We start from the raw sequence: 22192 nt of genomic DNA, 5'->3' as shown, positions 1-22192 counted from the left end.
ATTTTGCAAAGCAAAGGACACTAGAAATTTTGAATTTGAGATCCTTTTGGTTAGCAAAAAACTGCAGCTTGTAATCATCTTTTAAGATGACTTGGAATTGACTGTGGTAGGTGATTTTAGAAGAGTTTAGCTAGAAACGTGCATTGGATAGCATTAAGGCGGTTGTGCAAAGACTGTGTAGTATTTCCACACTGTAACAAAGAAGAAACTTTGCCCAAATATGGAATGAGAAGTTTACTTTTTTCTCTAACTTACATGAGCTAGAGGATTAAAGTGAATAAAATTAACTTATATGAATCTCTGCTTACAGAGTAAGAATGCTAGCAAGCTGAGAAAGTACATGCACATAAACAATTGTGTGTGTGTGTGTGTATGTATGTGTATATATATATGTGTGTGTGTGTGTGTGTGTGTGTGTGTGTATATATGTGTATATATGTGTATATATATATAGCCACTGACAGCCAAAAGAAATATTTAAATTTCTAGTGTAGTCCATTGTCAAGCTGCCTGGTATTTCAGGTATATTTCAAATGATAGTTCATTGTAATAAATGATATAGACTAATTTCTTTAGGGAGTAAGAGGTGTGCCAAATGAGATGAGGGTAATAAAGATAACCTGCCACTGTGCATATGACAAGCTGAGCACTAAATTATTTAGCACTGCTTTGTGCTACCCATTTGCTACTTTATGTATCATTTTACAATACAGTATTGCTGCTGCACAGAGAAAAAAATGCATGTTCAGCAGTCTTAATGACCTCTGGAAAGGATAATTTGTTTTGGAGTTTAAGATATGACACTGGCTCAAAGAATATTTTTGTTTGTAATAGATACAAACTTTGTTACTAAATCATATATTTTTGCTTATAAAACCTATGTGACATTCCTGTAGGATAACAAGTATATATTTAGAATAGGTTTTTATTACATTGGTTTTTAATTATGTTGTGGGTGGGGGATGTTAGACCCAAAATATAGTTTTTGAAGGACTGGTACAGCAAAGAATCTTGTTGCAATTTGTATTGAATTCATTTCTTATTTATTAACTTGTAAAAATACATTGTAATATTAATTAACAGGAATTAAAAAAAAATCTCTCAAGTTTCTTTAAGATTAAAATTAAGTCCCTATATATTGTGGATAGATGTGTTAGTAGAGTAATGCACTGGGCCTTCATGTGAAATGGGGTTTATATACAGACAGGGCATAAATTAACATGACTTCTATCTGTTTTTATCCCATGATTTTTTAGTACCTGAATCAGTGAACGTTACTGTAGATTACAAAATTTGTCAGCATTGGGCATGAGTGACCATTATTTTTCTGTAGATGCTCAACAAGGAATTTCAAAATGTAAGTGTAGGTGAACAGATAGCTTTGTGAGCAAGCTTACCTGGCATATTCTGTACTATATCTGGCTTTAATCAGCATGTTATATTAGTACTATCAGTGTCTCACTTCCATGAGCATAAATATCACCAAGTGCAATCAAATAAAATATTTAATAATGTGTGTATCCATGTGCATTGGTTACTCTTTTACTCTGAAAATTAGTGTTAATATCAGTAAGTTAAGATAGAAATATGGTATGATTTCTCTTTTTTAGGAGTTCAGTCTTCTGATTCAGTCACTCAAGATTGATGGGGAGAACCCTGATTAGTTACAGCTCTGGCTGTCTTAATCTGTAGTCTTTGAGGACAAAGATTTCAAGGAATGGAGTTGGCTCACAGTTTACTGCTTAATGAAGAGGCATATAACCAGCTTGGTGAATTTCAGAAGGCAGAGTTCATTTTTGAATGGTTGAGATTTTTGGAAAAACTTTTACCAGTGACTAGCAGGGTAAGTATAATACAATTGGAAAGAAATAACATTCCTTAGAGAGAACTATTTTTCTCCATATTCCTTACTCCTTCTACTAGGTGTTTTATAGCTAGGGTTAATTTTAAAGATATACTTGGATGATGATAATATTTTAGATCTTCTACATAGTGTTCTTACTGAATTTCAAGCAAACACAACTTTTTAAAAAATTGCTGAGAATTTGTGTCCTCTTCTAGTAAAACAGCTCTTTGAATCTGGTGAAAAAATTATTTCACAAGATTTCATATTTTACAGGTTTGCTAAATAATTTTTTAGACAGCCTTATAGGTTTAAATGAGCAGCCTTTTTGTATTCTTTGTATTTCTGTATATCTGTAGTGTTGTGGTTTTTTTAATCAAAACAGTGTGAGAGCTGCTGCTTTTCTGTTTTATCTCCTGTACATACACAGAAAAAAAGTTGAGTTAAAAGTCTGTTTAGTGGCCATGTGATAGAATAAACACTACTGCTGCTACTGTTTAGGCAGTAGATCAGTGAGGGTAATCCTTGAGCTGGAGAGTCTCTTCATCAATAAAAGTAGTTGGAGAAATAACCACAATGTGGTGATGTGATTGTTGCTTCATGTCCTTGCATCAGAATGTCAGCACATCATGGCATAATTATTTTGTGGCTCTCTGTAGCTCCTTCTAACTTATTTCCTCTGTGATTCCCCTTTTCTTATTGAATGATGGAAGAGTTGGGGAGGGATTCTGCCAACTCTGGCTACTTGGCTCAGTATTGTCTTGTATGTTTTAGCTGAGATGGGAATGCCCATATGATATATACTTTGTCTAAGACTAGGCTAAACTCAAAGATCTCTGACAGAAACATATGATACCTGAGAACTTTGTACTGGGTCCCAAATGTGGCATGTGGCTCCAAAGCCAAAAGGTATATACATCGCTGATCTAGCTTACTAGTAAATTGATCTAGTTAATAGTCACTTAGGAACTGGGGTAACTATTTTGGAAAATGGTAAAGTGTTTTGACAGTTGCCAATTACAATTTCTCATGCTTTCAAAGAGAAAATACACAAATTGAGATTTTCTTTAACCTCAACATCGTAGTCTAATAGAGGAAAATATTTTCATTAAATTCTGATATCTTTAATAACTCTTAATATTTTTTCCCAGTGTACATTTTCAGTAGTTGTTTTTCTGCAAAGGTGCATTGTTTGTGTGTTCTCTTTTATAAATTATCTGTTGTTAAAGAGAGATGGGGAATGACACACAACCAATAAGAAGAAATTGCAGTTTTGTATCAGAAGGATACAGCTGCGCTGATGCTGTTGAAAATATTCCTGGGAATAATACTAGAGAAAAGTGTAGATGTAAGAATCTATAACTGGCTCAGATATTTCAGACTTGTCTTCCATTCAATGGAAAAGCCCGGGAAGAAAATTGATTTTATACACTGAGAATGTCAAACTAGCTGAAACAGAGCAATCTGGGGAGAAGTTGATGATCATGCTTTAGTTTAACTGGTTACTAACTTCATTTCCAGGCTGACGTAAGGGAAAAACAGAAGAAACTGGCTGAACAACTAATATCTTTGTTAAATAGTTCACCAGGCCCTCCTACCCGAAGGCTTATAGCCAAGAACCTAGCTATACTTTATAGTATTGGAGACACTCTCTCTGTTTACCAGACAGTTGACAAATGCAATGAACTAATTCGGAGCAAGGATGATTCACCAAGTTATCTGCCCACAAAACTGTAAGTAACAACCACCCCCAAACTAGTAATAAGAATAACTGTCTTTTTATATCGCATCTTGCTAACCTTCAAAGACTTCTAAGCGTGAAAAGTAAAGACTAAACTAACATGAACACTGAAAGCTAATTCAAATTACAATCCTGCATATCAGAAGCATAGCAGTTTTATTTTTGATGTTTCGTATGCTGCCTTTAGGATGGAATGGTGAATGACTTAGTTGTTTTGTAACTTTCGATGTGCCACTTCAATGTGATTTCTATCTTTGCAATTCTTGGATAAAAATCTCAGCTCTATCTTCTACATACAGCCGTAGAAATAGACCATGAAGGCACAGTCAGCTTGAAATAGCTCACTTTTTTTCCCTTTTTTCAGAAGAAGCTTGCTGTTCTCATAAACATGATTTTAGATTATTTAGGTTGGGCAAATAGAGAGAGCATTGTTAGGAACCTCAGAGGTACCAAACAAAGCTAGGCAACTAGACAACCTAACAGCAGATAAAATTCAATGTAGACAAGAACAATGTTAGAACTCTTGTTCCTTGTTACACATACTAAGTTAACTGTTGCCACAGGGCTGTTTCATTGCTGTGTAGACTTCCAGGCTTGTGCTGGAGCCAGAGCTTTGGGACCCTCCCACCTCGAAGGGTCATAGAGCCGGGACTCTGGTCCAAGATCAGAAGTCTACACAGCAGTGAAACTGCCTCTCAGCGTGAGCCCGCGAGCCCAAGATGACTGGCAGGGGTGGCTTCAGGCACCAGCACGCCACCTGGGTGCTTGGGGCAGCAAGCCACTGGGGGCACTTTGCTGGTCACCGCGAGGGCAGCAGGCAGGTTGCCTTCTGCACCATGCCTGCAGAGGGTCTGCTGGTCCTGCGGCTTTGGCAGACCTCCCGCAGGCTGCCGCCGAATACGTGGGACCGGCGACCTCCCACAGGCAAACCGCCAAAGGCAGTCTGCCTGCTATGCTGATGACCGGCACACGTCAGCCACAGGTATCTTACTGCTCTGTAAGCATACCCTTAAACAAAACACCCTGGGGGATATCTATGTGGGAACGCTCAGGAAAACGAATCTGAATTAACTGAAGGTGTGAATTTAAAATGCATTAACCCCAGCGAGGATACTCTACTATTGTAGAATCTACTTAATTGAGATGACCTGTTGTGCAACCTTACTAGTTATATGATTAAGTCCTCCGTAGAACTTTTAAGCTCCACAGGGTCCATAGTCATCAGGCCATGGGTATTTCCACATATATTGTGGCTACTCCTGAGCCAAGTATGTAACAAGGACTGAAGCCTTTGAGCTTCTGACCTTAGAAACATCTGTCCTTAAAAGCTCTACAGTGGCCCTTGGTTTCCTTGGACAATCCAGGGGTGTTCATTGAGAGAGACTGCATCTTGTATCTTAATGAAATGGTATCGTAGTCTCCAGTTAGCATCTCTCTTTATCATTAGTAGTTGGTGGTAATATGTTAATTCACTATGAACTCCATTACATAGGTGTTTCAGTTGAGACAAACATAATATATTAATCTTAAACAAAACAATGAAATGTATTTTAAGTATACACAGTTGACTAATTTGGAATGTGACAGTTTTAAGTTAGCTTTTTCAAAGGGGCCTAAGGTAGCTGGGTGCCCAGTTCCACTTGAATTTCAATGGGAGCTGAGTGCCTAATTGCCTTAGATGCCATTGAAAATTCTCACTTTATTTAGTAATGGCTGTATATGTGAAGGGTTTTTGTTTTTTGTTTTTTTAGCACTTCATGCTTACTTATAAAAAAGGATGATTGGCAATGTTGTGCTCCTCAGTTAATTCTTACAGATGCTTTAGGTGCTGTTTATTTGCTGCTAGAATTGCAATGCAACTTTAAGTGTATTAAACGTAGCTTTTTAGATGACATCTCCAAGTACAAATTTTGGGGAGGAATTTGAGAGGAAAGTCTTAAAACTTACTGAAATGGAGGGGAAGTTACGTTAAAGGGACAAAAAACAGCAGAGAATGAGAAGAAAATACCTATTAAGCATACTAAATATGATAGATTATATACTGTAAATTTACAGGTTTATTTGGAAGGTAACAGCTTTTTACTATTGCTTGCAGTGTAACAGTTTAAGAAAGATTTTCACAATAAGATTGTCAGGAGAAGTTGGTATTGCCTGGACTTGAGTATCAAATATAGAAAAAAAATGCCTGCAATTAGGGGAAGGAAGCAGCCCTACACTGGAGGCAGGCAAAGGAGCTTCATGTATTCTTTACTCATGGCTCTTCCAGGTTGTTGCATTTATGCACAGGAGGAGCTAGTATTTTTATTGAATATATTCCACTGAGAAATTCTGCTAATAGCAGTGAATTAGTAGGCAGCACATTGCTAGAAATTTTTGATTCCTAGGGGCAGGGCAGGTGCAAGGATGTTTCACACCCTAGGCGAAACTTTGACCTTGTGCCCCCACCCCCCTCCGCAAGCCCTGTGGCAGCGCTCTGCTGCCCCCCCTGCCCTGAGGGGCCCCTCCCTGCAGTGGCTCCCCCCCCTCCGCCCTGTGTGCCCCCCCCCCCCCCCCCCGCAGCAGCTCCCTGGTCTGGCTCACCTCTGCTCCGCCTACTCCCTGAGCACGCTGTTGCCGCTTCACTTCTCCCACCTCCCAGGCTTGCAGCACCAATCAGCTGTTTGGCGCCACAAACCTGGGAGGGAGAGAAGCAGAGTGGGGCGGCGTACTCAGGGGAGGAGATGGAGCAAAGGTGAGCTGGGGCAGGGACTTCCCCTGCGTGCTGCCCCCCCCCTTTACTTCCTGCAGGCGGTCCTCCCCACACCCCCCTGCCCCAGCTCCCTCCGCCTAAAAGCCTACAACGACCGGGGTGGCCGAAGATCCAGCTGCCACAGTCGCTGCCAAAGGACCCGAAATGTCGCCCCCGCCCCCAAATGCTGGCACCCTAGGCGACCTCGTATGTCGCCTAATGTGTTGCACTGGCCCTGCCTAGTGGCCCATTCACTTAACTTGTATTTATGTGAGTGATAGGATAGTAAAATTACTTGTGTGAGTAAAGATGGCAAATGAAGCCATTAAATTAAGGCTTAGTTCTTAGTGAAATTTTTGTTAACTTCCTCCCTACAATTAAAATTTGAAGGGTATAGGTTTGGTCTTTCTTGACATTAGACTAATTAGGATAGGTTCTTGCATCCATCAAACAAGCATTCATACTGGACGACATTACCACTGTACTTTTTATGCCCAGCCAAATCATGAACAAAATTTAAACCCAATCTGTCAGTTTGTAAATTGCTCTAATAAGTTAATCAAGCAGTAATGAAGTGGCCTTTGAAGAACCAAAGATGAGAAATGGAAATTTTTCTTACTGTATTTTTGTCATTAGGGAATGACTGTTAATCTTAGTTTAAATGAGTTATTCTGAGAATGTTTTAACTCCCATATTGCTGAACTTTGTGTTTCCCAATTTAATGGAAGTGTAATATTAGTTGAATGGATATTTTTGAGTGTGTGCAGTAATAATACATATTCCATGGGGCTGGTTGAATAGCAAGACAAATGTGTAAAATATACTGTTTGATTAATTTTGCTGATATTCATCAAAATTATTTGACTAATTATAAACTAGTCAATACCCCAAAAAAGTTTTAATTAAGAAATCATTGTAAGGAAAAACCCACTACTTACTGAAGAATATATTTTTTGAATACTGTATACGAATATTCAGTGCTTAACAATTTTTGCTTTTACTAACTGGAGTGCTTGAAAGAATACAGTATATCAAGTCCATTTATTACTTATTGCACCCTGAAATAAGTACTAATTTTGGAGCGTGTTTTTTGGGGGGGGGGGGGAGAGGTAGTGTGTTCATATTTTCATTTGGTTTTTTTTTTGTTTGTTCATCAAATACTGGAGTAGTTTAGTACTTTGAATTCTGGTACTTAAGTATTTAATACCTTTGCAAGTGTGTACCACACTTTTCAAAGACCCATTTTTTCTCCAATGTTTTTCACTTATTCATTTGTATTCTGGGAAGTTGTAACACCCAATTGATATTTTATATTATTAAAATTTTTTAGACTTGAATTTAAAAAAAAAAATTAAATAGATCAGCTGATTACTTCAGTCCTTCAGCCTCTCTTCTGTTGTTGCATTCATCTTAACAAGTTTGGATCTGCTTTGTTTTAGTGCTGCAGTGGTATGCTTGGGATATTTGTACAAAAAACTGGGGAGAATCTTGGGAAACAGCTTTACTGATACTGTAGGAAATGTGCTTAAAGCAATGAAGAATGCAGAGGTAAGGAACCACAAGTTTAAAAGATGTTTGCAGGTAAAATTAATAGACTGTGTTTACTCTTAGTAGTGTGAAGAACAATGAATGGGACAAGGTGACTGGTATAAATCATGAAGTTGCTGTAAATCGTAATACCATATAGAAGCACCATCTGCAAATCCAAAAGAATTGTTAGAGAATTTAACTGTAATATATCAAGAGGGATGAATCACAATTATTGACAGTCCCCTTCATGAATGATCTTGATAAAGTACAGTTTTGTATCATTCGTAAAACAGCTACTCAATTACACTTTTTATACCAAAGCTCACTTGATAAAACTATCTTGAATTTTAATATGTATGTTAATCCTTTCCAGTAGAATTTAGAAGAATAGTTCTTTGCTTTTGGTTACAAAGGTGTAGAACAAATTACCTGCTTTAATTCACCCTAACATGAGTAGAGCTCTAAAAATAGAAGTACCAATGTATTACAAACATGTTTAAATAATCTGCATTTTCTTTTTTAGGGTTGTTAGTGTTGTAAAATAATATTTACATTTTCTTCCTTTTATTGTATCAGTCTCAAGGTCGTTATGAGATCATGCTTAGTTTGCAAAATATATTGAATGGCTTAGGACCTACTGCTACCCCATGTCACAGAGATATTTACAAAGCTGCTCGATCATGCTTAACAGATCGCTCTATGGCAGTTCGCTGTGCTGCTGCTAAGGTAAAGTGGCCCATTAACTAACTGTTTTTAGTAATTAATCTTCTTAAATATAACTGTTTAAATAAAGCATAAAGAAAAAATAATTTTGATGCCTAAGAACACAGTAAAGGTTTGCTTATAATATGCATAATTTTTAATTGGTAAAATGTAAATCTATTCTAAAGTTGTGTTCCTAGCAAACAAAAAAATGTCCCCCAAAAAGTAGCTCTGGAATTTAAGCATCTAGCAACAATATTGACACCTAATTTTGTTTTCTATGTGTCTGAATTTATCCCAGGTAAGGTTATTACTTCCAAATGTGATTTAAGATGTTATCATATGTCTCACACAAACTGTTACACCCAGAACAATGAGTAAGTTTAGATTACTTACATTATCTGCTCAGACATTGTCCTGTCAGTAAATATTCAGATCTCTTTTATGTCAAGGACTACACGTATTTTTATGAAATCCTCTTATCTTCTATGTATTATCTTGCAAACTAAAATTTGTATCAAATGCCTAAATGCTTTTACACAATATCAGAATATTGATGGTGAATATATTTTTCTCTCCCCCCTCCACCTGTTTTTGTCTAGTGTCTTCTTGAACTTCAGAAGGAGGCAGTTTTTATGTGGAGCACAGATCTGGATAGCGTTGCAACCTTATGTTTTAAATCATTTGATGATTCCAATTACGATGTGCGGGTAGCAGTTTCAAAGCTTTTAGGCACAGTGTTGGCTAGAGCTGTGACATGTAAACAGGCAACAGGTAAAGCATCTGTTTTGTCTTTCAGTAAGAATTTAGCAAACCTATCTTAGTTCTAGAAGTCATATATAATCCATAAATAAAGGCATTATATCAAAATGCAAACACCAGATACTTTGTTTAAACAAACTATTCAGACCACTCTTTTTTGCTGCATTTTACAGCATTTTATAATGGTAATGTATCCCTGTGTTTTTAGTCGGATCATCTACTTCTGTGTTAAAAAAAAAAAAAAACCCTCACATTTTGGGGAAAAATGTACTTGGAAATACTACCGCAGGGGTCGGCAACCTACGGCACGTGTGCCAAACACGGCATGCAAGCCGATTTTGAGGGGCACACTGCTGCCTGCCGCGGTCCCAGCACCCAGCCCCACTCAGTCCCCCCACCCACTGCTCTCCCCTGCGGGGGCAGGAGGCAGAAGCTTGGTCCTGTGGCAGTCAAGCTTCCCCCCTCCGCCGCTTCTTCCCCCACCGTGCTGCTTTCCTGCCCCTCCTCCTCTCCTTCCCTGCGCCATTCAGCTGATGGCCCTTGCAAGGGGGACGGGGAAGAGTGGCAGTGTGCTCGCTCCCTAGAGGAGGCAGAGAAGAGGTAGGGATGGGGCCTTGGGGAAGGGGGTGGAACAGAGCATATCCCTTCCAGCCCCTTGCCTTGAGCCGCTCAGGGCAGCAGGCTGGGAGCACCTCCACGAGCCGAGCACACCAGCCCTCTGCCCTGACCTCTGAACTCTGCCCCACACCCCAGCCTTCTGCCCTGCGCCCCCACAACCCCCATCCCTCTGCCCTGACCGCTGAACCTCCCACACACCATCAAGCCTTCTGCCCTGCACCCCCACAGCCCCCATCCCTCTGACCTGACCCCTGAAACCTCCCCAGCCCTCTTCCCTGCCCCCCTCCCCCCCCCAGGTCTGGGGTCCCGGCTGTTGGCCCCTCGCCAGCCGGCGTCCCAGCCACAGGCCCAGCTCAGCCCGCTGCTGGCCTAGGTGAACAGAACCCCAGACTGGCAGCGAACTGAGCAGACTGGCAGCGAGCTGAGCAGACTGGCAGCATAAGATCAGCATTTTAATTTAATTTTAAATGAAGCTTCTTAAACATTTTGAAAACCTTGTTTACTTTGCATACATCAACAGTTTAGTTATATAATATAGACTTATAGAAAGAGATCTTATAAAAACGTTAAAATGTATTACTGACACGCGAAACCTTAAATTAGAGTGAATAAATGAAGACTCAGCACACCACTTCTGAAACGTTGCCGACCCTGGTACTACCATATATACTCATTCATAAGCCGAATATTTTTGGTAAAAAAGTGATGCATCAAAGAGCGGGGGTTGGCTTTTAAATGGGTCTACACCAACTATTGGTGATTTTAAATTCTATGGAATCATTGAATTGAATATCTAATACATTGTCGTTTTGTTTACCGGGAGCATCTGCAGGCATGGAGCCCCTCAGCTCCCTGTATCTGCGGTTCGCTGTTCCCAGCCAAAAGGAGCTGCGGGAAGTGGCGTACACTGGTTGCTGAGGGGCTCCATGCCTGCAGATGCTCCAAGTAAACAAAACGTCCCGACCCACCAGCGGCTTACCCTGATCAGCCCAGAGCCAAAGTGTGCCAACCCCTGAAATATAAGGTCATACAGTTTTTGCTATTTTACCTAACCATCTTGGGGGGTCAGCTTATAAACAAACGGGCTAATGAACGAGTATATACGAGTTCCATAGACATATCTACTCTTCAGAGTGTGAAGGGATTTTCAGCTACGTGAAGATGGAACGTGGCTTTGTAAGGGCACAAAGCCTCAGGATCTGTGGGGAAGTCTGGTTATATAACCCCATAGATTTTGAGGACATCAATTCAGAGTGCCTGTTCTCAGGGCCGGTGCAAGGAAGCTTCGCGCCCTAGGCTGTGGCAGCTAACCGAGCTCGCCACCCCCCTGCCCGGGGAGCCCCGCTTCAGCAGCTACCCCACCCCCCCACGGCAGCTAACCTCACCTGGGGAGCCCGCCCCAGCTCACCTCGGCTCTGCCTCCTTTGCTGAGCACGCCAGCGTCACTCTAATTCTCCTCCCTTCCTGGGGTTGCGGCGCCGACTGGAGGAGACTTAGAGTGGGGGCTGTATGCTCAGCGGAGGAGGCAGAGTGGAGATGATCTGGGACGGGGAGCGGTTCCCCTGTGTGCCTGCCCCCCTGTTACTGCGGACGGCCCTCCCCGCTCCCCCCGCCCCAGCTCACCTCCATTCCACCTCCTCGCCTGAGTGGCTTTTAGGCGCCCCCAACCACTAGGCATCCTAGGCGGCCGCCTAGTTTGGCTAAATGGTTGGACCAGCCCTGCCTATCCTTCAAACTCATTAGTAGCATGTTCCTCATACATAAGCTGCACTGACAGTGACAAGTGGCAACAACTGGATGTTCAACCTTTTTTGCTTCTTGAATGGTAGAAATTCTAGAGAATTACTGCTCCTCTGTGTAGTGTTTAACATCGGATTGATTTTTTTCATTGGTTTGCCAGGACAAACATTGCCTAGAATGGCTTGTTGCTGTATCTTTTCCTTTTCAGCTAGCCATGCCACCTGAAGTCAAACATAGTCCCAACTGGGTAGTTGACTGAGTCTTAGTCACAGAGAACTCCCAGCTGTGTTCATGCGGAGAACCTCTTGCCCTCTGAGAAACGGCTAGGGATCACAGATGTCTTCCCTCTTTCTCCTTCCTCTCCCCCCAGTCCTTTAGTTTTACCGGTCAGATATGGCAGTGTAGCTGAGGAGCACTCTTATTGGGGAGCATGTCCATAGTATGTAAGCTAAAGCAAGTCATTATGGTTTTCATTGTTGCCTAGCCCATTAAATTATATGTAACAATAATTGAATTAAAATGTTTTGAACAAAAAAATATTTTCTTAACTTTTGAGGAATTTTAAATAGAGATGATATAAATGGAACCTGAAATTTTTTAGAGAGCATGTATCTGTTTCAACTGAGTGTGGTGCAAGCTGATTGTTGAATTGGTTCACTTAAAAGGCAGTGTCAGTAGATTCAGTGTTTTCAACCCAGATTCCAAATGCAGGATTCTGTAATCTGTTCACTGAGCCACATATGATGATAAGTAATATTCCTATAATAAAGCATCCTCACAGTTAAAGCTTTATCAGTTTATTTCAACAAATCCACATTTAAATCCTCAGAATCTTTCCAGATGGAAGGTCTATGAGGAAAAGGTGATAAAATTTATAGCTGATATAGTATACAAGCAAACTAATCATCAGTCCCATCAGTTCAAGAGGTAGTTGTAATAGATCCTCATTCAGTATGCCTTTGCATCCATCATGTTGTTGTTTTTTTGATTGTTGTTGATGTATTATGTTAGAAGAATGAAATATTTAAATTTATCCTATACTCACTGAATGTAACAGGATAGAGCACTGAATACATGAGCCCACACTCTGATCTACACTCTTGACTTCACAAAAGGCCTAAGTGTCATGAATTAGGGTAGGAGAGTAGCCAGGGAAATTATGAGAGAACTTGATTTTAATTAAGACTAAATTAGAAGCTTTCAGTATTTTGGAACTGTGTGTTTTTATATATTCACTCTCCCTTCTCAACAAGCTTATTGATGGGATTATTTAACTGCTAAATATCATGTTAAAAAGAACAACTGAGTTAAAGAAAACTGCCATATTTTTTCAGTTTCAAAAAAATTAATGTCTTTTGTAATAGACATTATCTGTAGAATGAGTACATTTGCCTTATTTTCTTCTTTACCCCTTATGAACAGTGTGGTCATAACTACCTAATCTTAGCACTTTAGCGATGGGTGCCTGAGAAAGATAGGTAGATCTTTGTCAGAAATGTCAGGGTTAGTCACCTATTCTCTTCCCTGTTACTGTTTTCATTTTTCAGTTCAATATTATCTTAAGACACTTAATGCCCTAAAATTCTTATCAAGTATACAAGAGAGAGAGAATGAATTTTTGTGTTCTTGGCCTTACCATCTGTTTTGTCATGAAATTTAAATCGCACACTTCATCTCTCTCCCTCTCTCTCTCTCTCTCATTCTCTCTCACAGGAGACCTGCTGTTTGACTTTTAGCATTAAATTTTTCTTTTGAATGAATATGAGAATTCTTCTAATGGAAGGAAAGTTGTAGGAGAAATGTTAGATGGCTGCTCTTGCAGTGTGGAACCACCTAAAATCATAGAATATCAGGGTTGGAAGGGACCTCAGGAGGTCATCTAGTCCAACCCCCTGCTCAAAGCAGGACCAATCCCCCCTACTTGTACTGTAAGCCTTCATAGAAACCCACCCCACTCAACCCCAGATCAGCCAACGCTTAGATTATTAGGCTTGTTGCTTTGATATATGTTGCCACATGTCGGTGAGCACCAGTGGGCTAGGTGCGTCAGCTGAGCAAAGGAAACAGTGATTCAGACGTACGCTTCCTAAAGTCCCCTCTTTGAAGTCCTAGCTGACTTGTGTTTTGCATGTATGCCTCAAAGTGTATCTTTAATAAAATCAGACACAGAATATGAATGTATTTAATAATTCCCACCGTCAGTAGTGATCTGTAGTGACAAATTCAAGGTAAGGTGATTTTGTTGTTTGCAGACCCTGATGGCAGTACTTCCATGTATTTCTAGATCATATTCATCAAAAGGACTCTGAATCTGCAGAACTTGATTCTGGTTCTGTTATGAAATTTTGCTTTCAATATTTGGGTTTACTAATGTATGTGGGAAAGATTAATTGGTATTCATCACAACTTTTTTTAAAGATGCAAAGAAGTTGAAACTTCCCTTTACAGAGGGTTTGTTTGTTTATTTTTTAAAATACGTTTATGTTTAGCATCCGCCCGGCAAAATGTTCGCAAAATTTCTCTGGATGAAGCCATGGAACTACTAGGAACAGGCTTTCTGCGTGGGAGTTCGGGATTTCTCCGAGCCAGTGGTGATATACTGAAAGGAATCAGTTCAGTCAGCAGAGATATTAGAGTTGGAGTTACTCAGGTTTGCATTATATTATATTATATTTTTCTAATATTGCTGTGCTTATTTTTAAAAAGCTGTTAGTTTTGTTTTGTGTACTTATTTACTGTTTGTGACAATAAGTATGGAATAAAATTTTAGTGTACTGTAGTATGATCCATATCTTGAATTATACTGAAATTAATAGTACACAACAAAAATTACATGAATGTTGATGACTCATCTCCTAAGGGATCTCTGTATTTTAGTTGAATTCCAAATATAACCTTCTATTTACTATTTTTTGGAAATTGTTAGGAGTAAATTTGTATGTGTTAACGCTACAAATAATATAATTTACTGAGTGTTTTGGAGTCCTTTCCTCTAAGTATAATTTTTACATTTAAAATTTGAGGAATACATTATTTTATGTTCTTGTGGCTTTTTTGTTGTTGTTTTTAAGAATTTTAAATTGGAATCTGTCTCCTGATGTATAGTGAAATATGCCTTCTCATAGTGCTAGTATTAGAGAACATTCAAAATGTTCTCTTGCTTTATCTATTAATTTGGCTCATACTCAAGTTGAAAAAGTGGTTCTGCTCTGAAAAGTGATTGTAAGAATGGCAGCATCTTACTCATTACATCTTATCGTTGAGCATATACAGGGCCATTGCTGTTTGCTATGGTAACAAAAATAAGATTTTACTTCTAGCCCTGGAGCTCTAGTGCTGCTTAGAGGACATGAACTGGATTCTATTCTTTCTTGTGCATCATAAACACAATTATTTTCACACAACTATATTTAGTGGTCCTTAATCAAGCAATACTCCCATTCCCTTCAATAAGAGTTTATTGGCACTTTCTTCTTGGTGCAGTCATTTGCCTGTTATGAATAGTGTGGTCATAATTACCTGATCTTAGCACTTTAGTGATGCGTGCCTGAGAGATAGGTAGAGGTTTGTCAGAAATGTTAAGGTTAGTCACCCGTTGCTTTCCCTGTTGCTGTTCTCATTTTTTAGTCAATATTCGATCAGTTATTCCCACTAACTGCTGCTAAGAATATCCTGAGGAATCTGAAAGACTACACTCTTTCCAAGCCTCCTACCCTTTTGAAGGGAGGGCCTTGGATAGATGAGTCCATTTTCCATTCCCATCATCTCAAAGACAGGACCTTTTAATCTTGTCACCTCCACTATGGGGAACACAGTTCAAAACATTGGCAGCTGTACTATCTCTGTCAGATCTCCTTTCTGAGGGTCATATAAAGGGGTTAATAAGCTATATGTTGTATTTTGATGGCCAGGTTGTGGAGTTGGGTTGTGGATTTAATACCTGCACACACATCTCACATATCACCCTTAGACCATATCGTTAAGAGGAGATCCTTAGAAATTACGGGGCCTTTGATAACCCTTAAACTCATGAGAAATAAGGGAGGTGGGGTGGAAGTAGAATTCAGGGAGAAGTTGATCCCTATTTACTATTTTTGTTACATGGCTCCGGGCTGATTTTCAGAGACATCAGCAATAGGGATAGTGCTTCTGATGGTAAATAGAAGATTCAGGGGCCAGAGCATCAGGCGCACCATGTTAAAAGAAATTTTTTCAGATAATGACAAGATTAGCTTGTTTCACTAAAGCTTCTTGAAAAAGCTTTTAAATTTAAAGTCTAGCATACTTTTTAAAAATGTGAAAGTAGTGAATCAGGACTAAGGTCTGGTCTATTCACAGACTAGTATAATTAAAGCTGTACAATATCTTTGTGAAGATAAAACCAAAGTAATTCTGTATAAAACAGTGCTCATAAATTATAAAGCTGCAGAATACTTGCATTTTACAATGTGTAATAATAAAAGTATAGATTATAAAATATTGAAAATTGGAACGCTTCAGGGATAACTCTTAAAATACTGGAAACTGTTTTGTATTCAAGAATATTTAGTATTTTTAGAGCACAAAACAGTTTTTTGTATACACACAGTAAACTGTACTTTGACTTGCCAAGTAAATGTTCTTGATAAATACAGACCTCCTTACAAATTCAACACAATATGTTTGCTAAGTGAGTTGAGTTCATCATATATAATTTACAGTTTGAGGAGAGGTTGGAATACCTTGGTATGAATTTTGAGGGCTATTAAAGTTATTGTCTGACAGTGCTGCAATGTGTATTTATAGATTTGTCAACAATAATTTAGGAAATTGTCAGTCATCTTACTACCACATTGCCACTCCATGTTATCTTAATTCTACAGTTCCCATATCTGTTCTGCTGTTCTTGTTGTCATAAAATATATATTCTATTTTTGCCACAGTCCAGTGAAAACTTTCTTTAAGTTGTGGCATTCCGACTACACTATTGTTTTTTTTATCCTTCCCTTAAAGTCTGTCTCCATCTCTAACTTAATCTCTACTAATACCCATGAAAAACTTTAAGTGATTTCATTTGACTTTCATGTTTTTTAGACATCTGGCATATGTATTGAAGCTATTTATAATATTGTCTAGCCTTTCTAAAATTATGAGGAAAATTCGTCTTTACATTTAAATGTGACTATTTTGTTTTACTGAACAAAGTGCTTTTGAATGCCCCAAACAATATGTTTTTGATTGGCTGTGCAGCGATTACTACAAATTGAGTTGTGTGGCCGAAGTCCTAGACATTAAGTATATTCAGTGCAAAGTTCCTAGTCTCTTTAGTATTTGTACTATAATAGCACTAAGATCAAATTGGGATCAGGGCCCCGTAATACTCAGTGCTGTACAAATATAAAATAAGACAGTTCCTGCCTGAAAGAACTTGAAGTAGAGAACTAATGTTACGAATGCATGGTGCAGATGTTTATTAAACACAGGTAGTATTTATTTTCTCCTGACACTCAAATTTCAAGAGCCATATTTCAGTAGCATTAAATAAACCTTTAAATTTGTGCCCAAAATTATACCAAAAAGTTTGTGTGCAAATTTTTGCAAGCCCAGGCTTGTATTTTTATGTGCAAACAGAATGTAGACACGTGTGTGAGCATGTTTTGCATATGGATCTGTGTCCTTTGTTTAAAAATGTAACCCTGAAGATTTTAAATAGCTCTTTTTAAATGTAAAAAGAACTTTAACAATTGAGACTTCACATCCAACATACATTTAAGAAAACATTTGTGTTTTGTGGTTATCTAGAGGGTTATAACTCATCCTGAACGTTCAAAGAAATTCTCTTGAACATGCACATCTGAATGATTCTGTTCAATCCCCATTACCAAAAAAACTTTAAGAATAGATGCCCATACTCCAGTTTACTATAACTGCTGTACAGTAGATATTGAAACAATTTTAAATCATGATGATAAATTATCTGATATTTAGAATTAAAAGTTTAGGTGCTATGGTTTAGTGGTTAGTATGTAGGAATAGGGAGACATGTTCTAATCCCAGCGGTGCTATTGATATACATACTAACAATTTATGAAAATGAAATTGTTGACTGTGTACATTTTTTTTTTTTACATGCAAAAGGAAAGGAAATATAGCAGATTTAAGTGAAAGTAGGTTGTTACAGTAAATATAGAAATTGTTTTCAATTCATCCCATTTGCCCCATCTTTCCTCAAATAGTCCAGTTGTTATAATAATATAGACAATAAAGCTCCCTTTATCTTAATTTATTCTGGTTAACCATGTTTCTGTAGTTGGTGTTTGTTTTTGCAAACATTCTGATGAAATTGTTTTCATCTGCCATTGTTTTACTATGAGACCTTGGACAAGTTCATTTAGCTGCCCTATTCCTCAGTTTTCCCATCTGTAAAATGGAAATAATACAATGGTGTGTTGTGAGGCTTAATTAGTATCTGCCAAGTGCTTTTAGATTGGAGGAAGAAAAGCAATATAGAAGTGCAAACTAATATACTCTTTAGTTAGGGTTTTTCTTCTCTGCATCCTCAGGTAAAATGATGGGAAACCTGCATACTGACAAACTATAGTACTTAACAAACTACAGCATAGAAAGGAAGTTGTTGTTATCAGACATGAGGCAAAATATGCATGGGTTATTGCTATTTTATAGTGAATGCTATTAATTGCAAACTCTTGTTGAATTTCATTCATATATGCTCACATTTTTATGTGCTCACTTCTCGTGCTGATGTCAAATATGTGCGTATAAAACATACACTTAAGCATTTGTAAAGAATTGTATTATGCAGCAAGATAAATGATCTTGTGGTGATTAGATTTGAAAAGTGGCTCTGCATTCTTTCTTTTGGTTGTTTGTGACATCTGTGGCCTTTGTATGGGTCCTCTGTTGCAAGACAAAAAACTAAAATTCATTAAAATAAAGAGCTTTGCCTGGTGGTTGCAAATATTCCCTAAATCTAGGCCAGCAGAAACAAAATTCTCTTAGGGATATGGGTTATAGTTTTGTAACACTGTGGTTCTTAAAATGCATTCATATATTAAATTTGGGCTCCATGTGCAGAATGTTAAATAGCTGGAAGCTGTTGTTCAGGAAGGTCAAACACAATGTTTTACATAACAAGTGCCTTTTCAGGGTAAACTGGTACTTCTCACACACTGAAATGAAATAAAATAGATAAGCATCTTGAATTAACTTGCTGTTAGACCAGACTCAGTGCTGCTGGTACAGTGTTAATTCAAAGTAATTTTTAAACACTATTGCCTAAATTTACAGATAAAATAACCTACATCAGAAAGGCAAAACAACTTCGAACTAAATTAAAACTGAGAACATACACAAAATTGTCCTATAAAGGAGATTAAATGTGGTTTCTGTAGAGAATGTGGTATCCCTGTTTTTGATATAGTGCAGGGTGATATTAAGCATTTACATGGATCTGTAAATGTAAATGGCAATTTTCCAGATGACTTCATTCTAAATATTACTTTCTTCAAATCTTTTCCAGGCATATGTGGTATTTGTCTCCACATTAGGAGGACAGTGGCTTGAAAGGAATTTCTCTGCCTTACTTTCCCATATTTTAGATCTAGTGTCTCAGTCTCACCCTAAGGCTGTTCAGACTCAGATGGATGCTATCTGCTGTCGCCGTTGTATTTCATTTATCCTTCGAGCTACAGTAGGAGGTCTTCTTGGAGAAAAAGCTCAAATTGCAGCTGCCAAAGAGATTTGTCAAGCCATCTGGAGGCTGAAGAAGGTTGTGGGTATGGGACTAACAAGATTATCTGTTTGTGAGGGAGGTTTGCTTTTTAAACCAGTGCTAAAATGATTGTTTGCCTACCCTAATCCTAAAGATTCTGCTGAAATAGAACTTCTACTTCTGGTATATTACCATAATAATGTAGAGAAACGTTTCTGTTTGTTGTGGGGTGTGTGTGGTTTTTTTCAGGTAGTTTTATTGATTAAAAATAAAACAAAACACTTCTTAAACTTGTCACATAGCAGAATGTCTTTTAACAGTAAAACACAGAATAGATCAAATAAATTTCAACTGTAATTGATACAAATGGGGCCAGATTCTCTTTCCCTGCTCTAGCTATTTCATACTACACAGGTGGTGCAAAATGGCAGAACCTGACCCAACTAGCCATCTGCAAATTCCTTGGGCGTAAGGGAGATTTTAAATGGTGTAACATCTGTGCCTGGTTCCTATGCCAACTACTTCAACAGCATTGGGGGTATGGTGAGGGGACTAGGGCATGCCTTTGCTGTGCCAATTCTCAACTCATGTATAGTCCTATATCTTACTGCTGGTTAAATCTGTAGTGTCCTAAAATAAAATTTAGTTGACTAACTCTAAATTTTGCTGCGTATGTGCTCTTAGCTTTGCTGCCTTATAGGCTTAACTGTCTTGCACATCTCTTACTTTTTTAAAAGTACCATATAGTGAAGGTAATCAAACCAGGCACCCATCCCATGTCAAAATATGGCCCGTTCGAATCCTGTGGATTTAGTTGAAAATAGAATGGTTCTTGGTTGCTACCATTCATTGTCACCTGCTAAATTGACAATGTGGTGTTTTTTATGATTGTTTTCTACTCTTCCCACCCACTGCTTACCCTTGAACTAAATAATGTTTCTGTGGCAACTTGATTGAGGTATGGAAAGTCTCAGCTAAGTTCCATTGGAAATCCTAAATCTTATGTGAGAGAATTAATGATAGAAGGATATTTCTAATGTAGCTACCATATCATTGCATTCCTTTACTTTGTCTCTTTGTATTTTACTATTATTTTATTTTAATGTGCAATGATTTCACATTTTTTAATGTGTTACCAGATGCTGTAATGAGTGATGGTAACTTGGAAACTCGGATTGGTACAACAGACGTAACAGCAAGCCAACATGTTCTTGTGTGTGCATTACATGAACTTGGAAGTCTCATACATGGTTTAGGCACTACTGCTGCACCATTGCTACAAGATTGCAGTACAGGTAATGGATTTGTCTGCAAAATATGTTCCTTGAGATTTTTTTGCAAATTTAATCGCATCAGTGTGTTCTTATTTTTGCAGAATATTCGGACTAACATATGGAAATATATGAACACAGAGAAGATATAACAGATAGGAAATATATGAACAAATTGGAGAGAGTCCAGTAGAGAGCAACAGAAATGATAAATGGTTTGGAAAACCTGACCTATGGGAAAGGTTGAAAAAAGTGGACATGTTTAGTCTTGAAAAGAGAAGACCTGAGAGGGGACCTGAAAGGTCTTCAAATATATTAAGGGCTGTTAGAGAGAGAACAGTGATGAATTGTTCTCCATGTCCGCTGAAGATAGGACAAAAAGTAATGGTATTAATCTGCAGCAAGGGAGATTTAGGTTAGATATTAGGACTTTGTGACTAAGAGTAGTTAAGCTCTGGAACATGCTTCCAAGGGAGGTTATTGCCTCCCCATTGCTGGAGGTTTTAAGAACAGGTTGGACAACTCCCTGTCAATGATGGTCTAGGTTTATTTGATCCTGCATCAGCTCAGGGGGCTGGAGTTGAGGACCTCCCTTCTAGCCCTACATTTCTGTGATTCTATATCAGAAATGCACTCCTTTTTTAAATGTGTACCTTCTGTTGCATTCAGGCTCTTGAAAATTATTAGTGCTTCATACACTTGATCTCTAAAGTCTATCAGTTTCTCCTTCTGAAGCCTTTGGTTCTCTCTCCCATTGACAACTGCAACCTCATTTCTGCTGTGCCAGCTTATCATCTTGACCCATTCAGTGTGTTCAGAACACTGCTACTAATAGCAGCTAGCTGTGTGGCTGCTCTGATTGCAATTATGTTCTTCAGATCATTGCTGAAGAGACTTTCTTTTTCTCTGTGAAGCTCAAACTCATCCACACCTTCAAGCCTCTGCATAACTCCATCTAAGCTTTGCTCTCATTTCCTCCTATGCTGTTTGTGACCCGCCCTCGCGACCAGTCCCTTTTCTAACCTTTTCCCATTTTCCTCCTCTGCTTAAACTCCTTCTCTTCATGCATCAGATAACCAACTTTTTTTCTTATCTATTTTTATCCTAAAATTTGCTGCTTGTATAAAGCCTTTCAAAGACTAGCACCCAAACATCTGTGCACCACTTCATAGGTTCTAGGACTGGAAGGGACCTCAGGAGGTCATCGAGTCCGTCCCTTGCCCTCATGGCAGGACCAAATACTGTCTAGACCATCCCTGATAGACATGTATCTAACCTACTCTTAAATATCTCCAGAGATGGAGATTCTACAACCTCCTTAGGCAATTTATTCCAATGTTTAACCACCCTGACAGTTAGGAACTTTTTCCTAATGTCCAACCTAAACCTCCCTTGCTGCAGTTTAAAGCCATTGCTTCTTGTTCTATCCTTAGAGGCTAAGGTGAACAAGTTTTCTCCCTCCTCCTTATTGACACCCTTTTAGATACCTGAAAACTGCTGTCATGTCCCCTCTGTCTTCTCTTTTCTAAACTAAACAAACCCAATT

At 38.6% G+C, this 22192-nt stretch overlaps 1 protein-coding gene across 1 annotated transcript in view; it reads left to right on the top strand.

The window, feature by feature from the left end:
• Positions 1 to 22192, top strand: part of HEATR5A (HEAT repeat containing 5A) — a 133650-nt gene that overhangs the window by 8103 nt on the left and 103355 nt on the right. Inside the window, exons 3-10 of the mRNA XM_032773217.2 lie at positions 1611 to 1843; positions 3365 to 3576; positions 7752 to 7860; positions 8419 to 8568; positions 9147 to 9318; positions 14154 to 14314; positions 19184 to 19439; positions 20515 to 20670. Of these exons, the coding sequence (XP_032629108.1) occupies positions 1718 to 1843; positions 3365 to 3576; positions 7752 to 7860; positions 8419 to 8568; positions 9147 to 9318; positions 14154 to 14314; positions 19184 to 19439; positions 20515 to 20670 (1342 nt within the window). The 5' untranslated portion in view covers positions 1611 to 1717. The remainder of the gene's footprint in view (positions 1 to 1610; positions 1844 to 3364; positions 3577 to 7751; positions 7861 to 8418; positions 8569 to 9146; positions 9319 to 14153; positions 14315 to 19183; positions 19440 to 20514; positions 20671 to 22192) is intronic.

Source organism: Chelonoidis abingdonii, chromosome 4, assembly GCF_003597395.2.
Source record: "Chelonoidis abingdonii isolate Lonesome George chromosome 4, CheloAbing_2.0, whole genome shotgun sequence".
Taxonomy (NCBI): Eukaryota; Metazoa; Chordata; order Testudines; family Testudinidae; genus Chelonoidis; species Chelonoidis abingdonii.
This window is presented reverse-complemented; position numbering and strand designations above follow the sequence as displayed.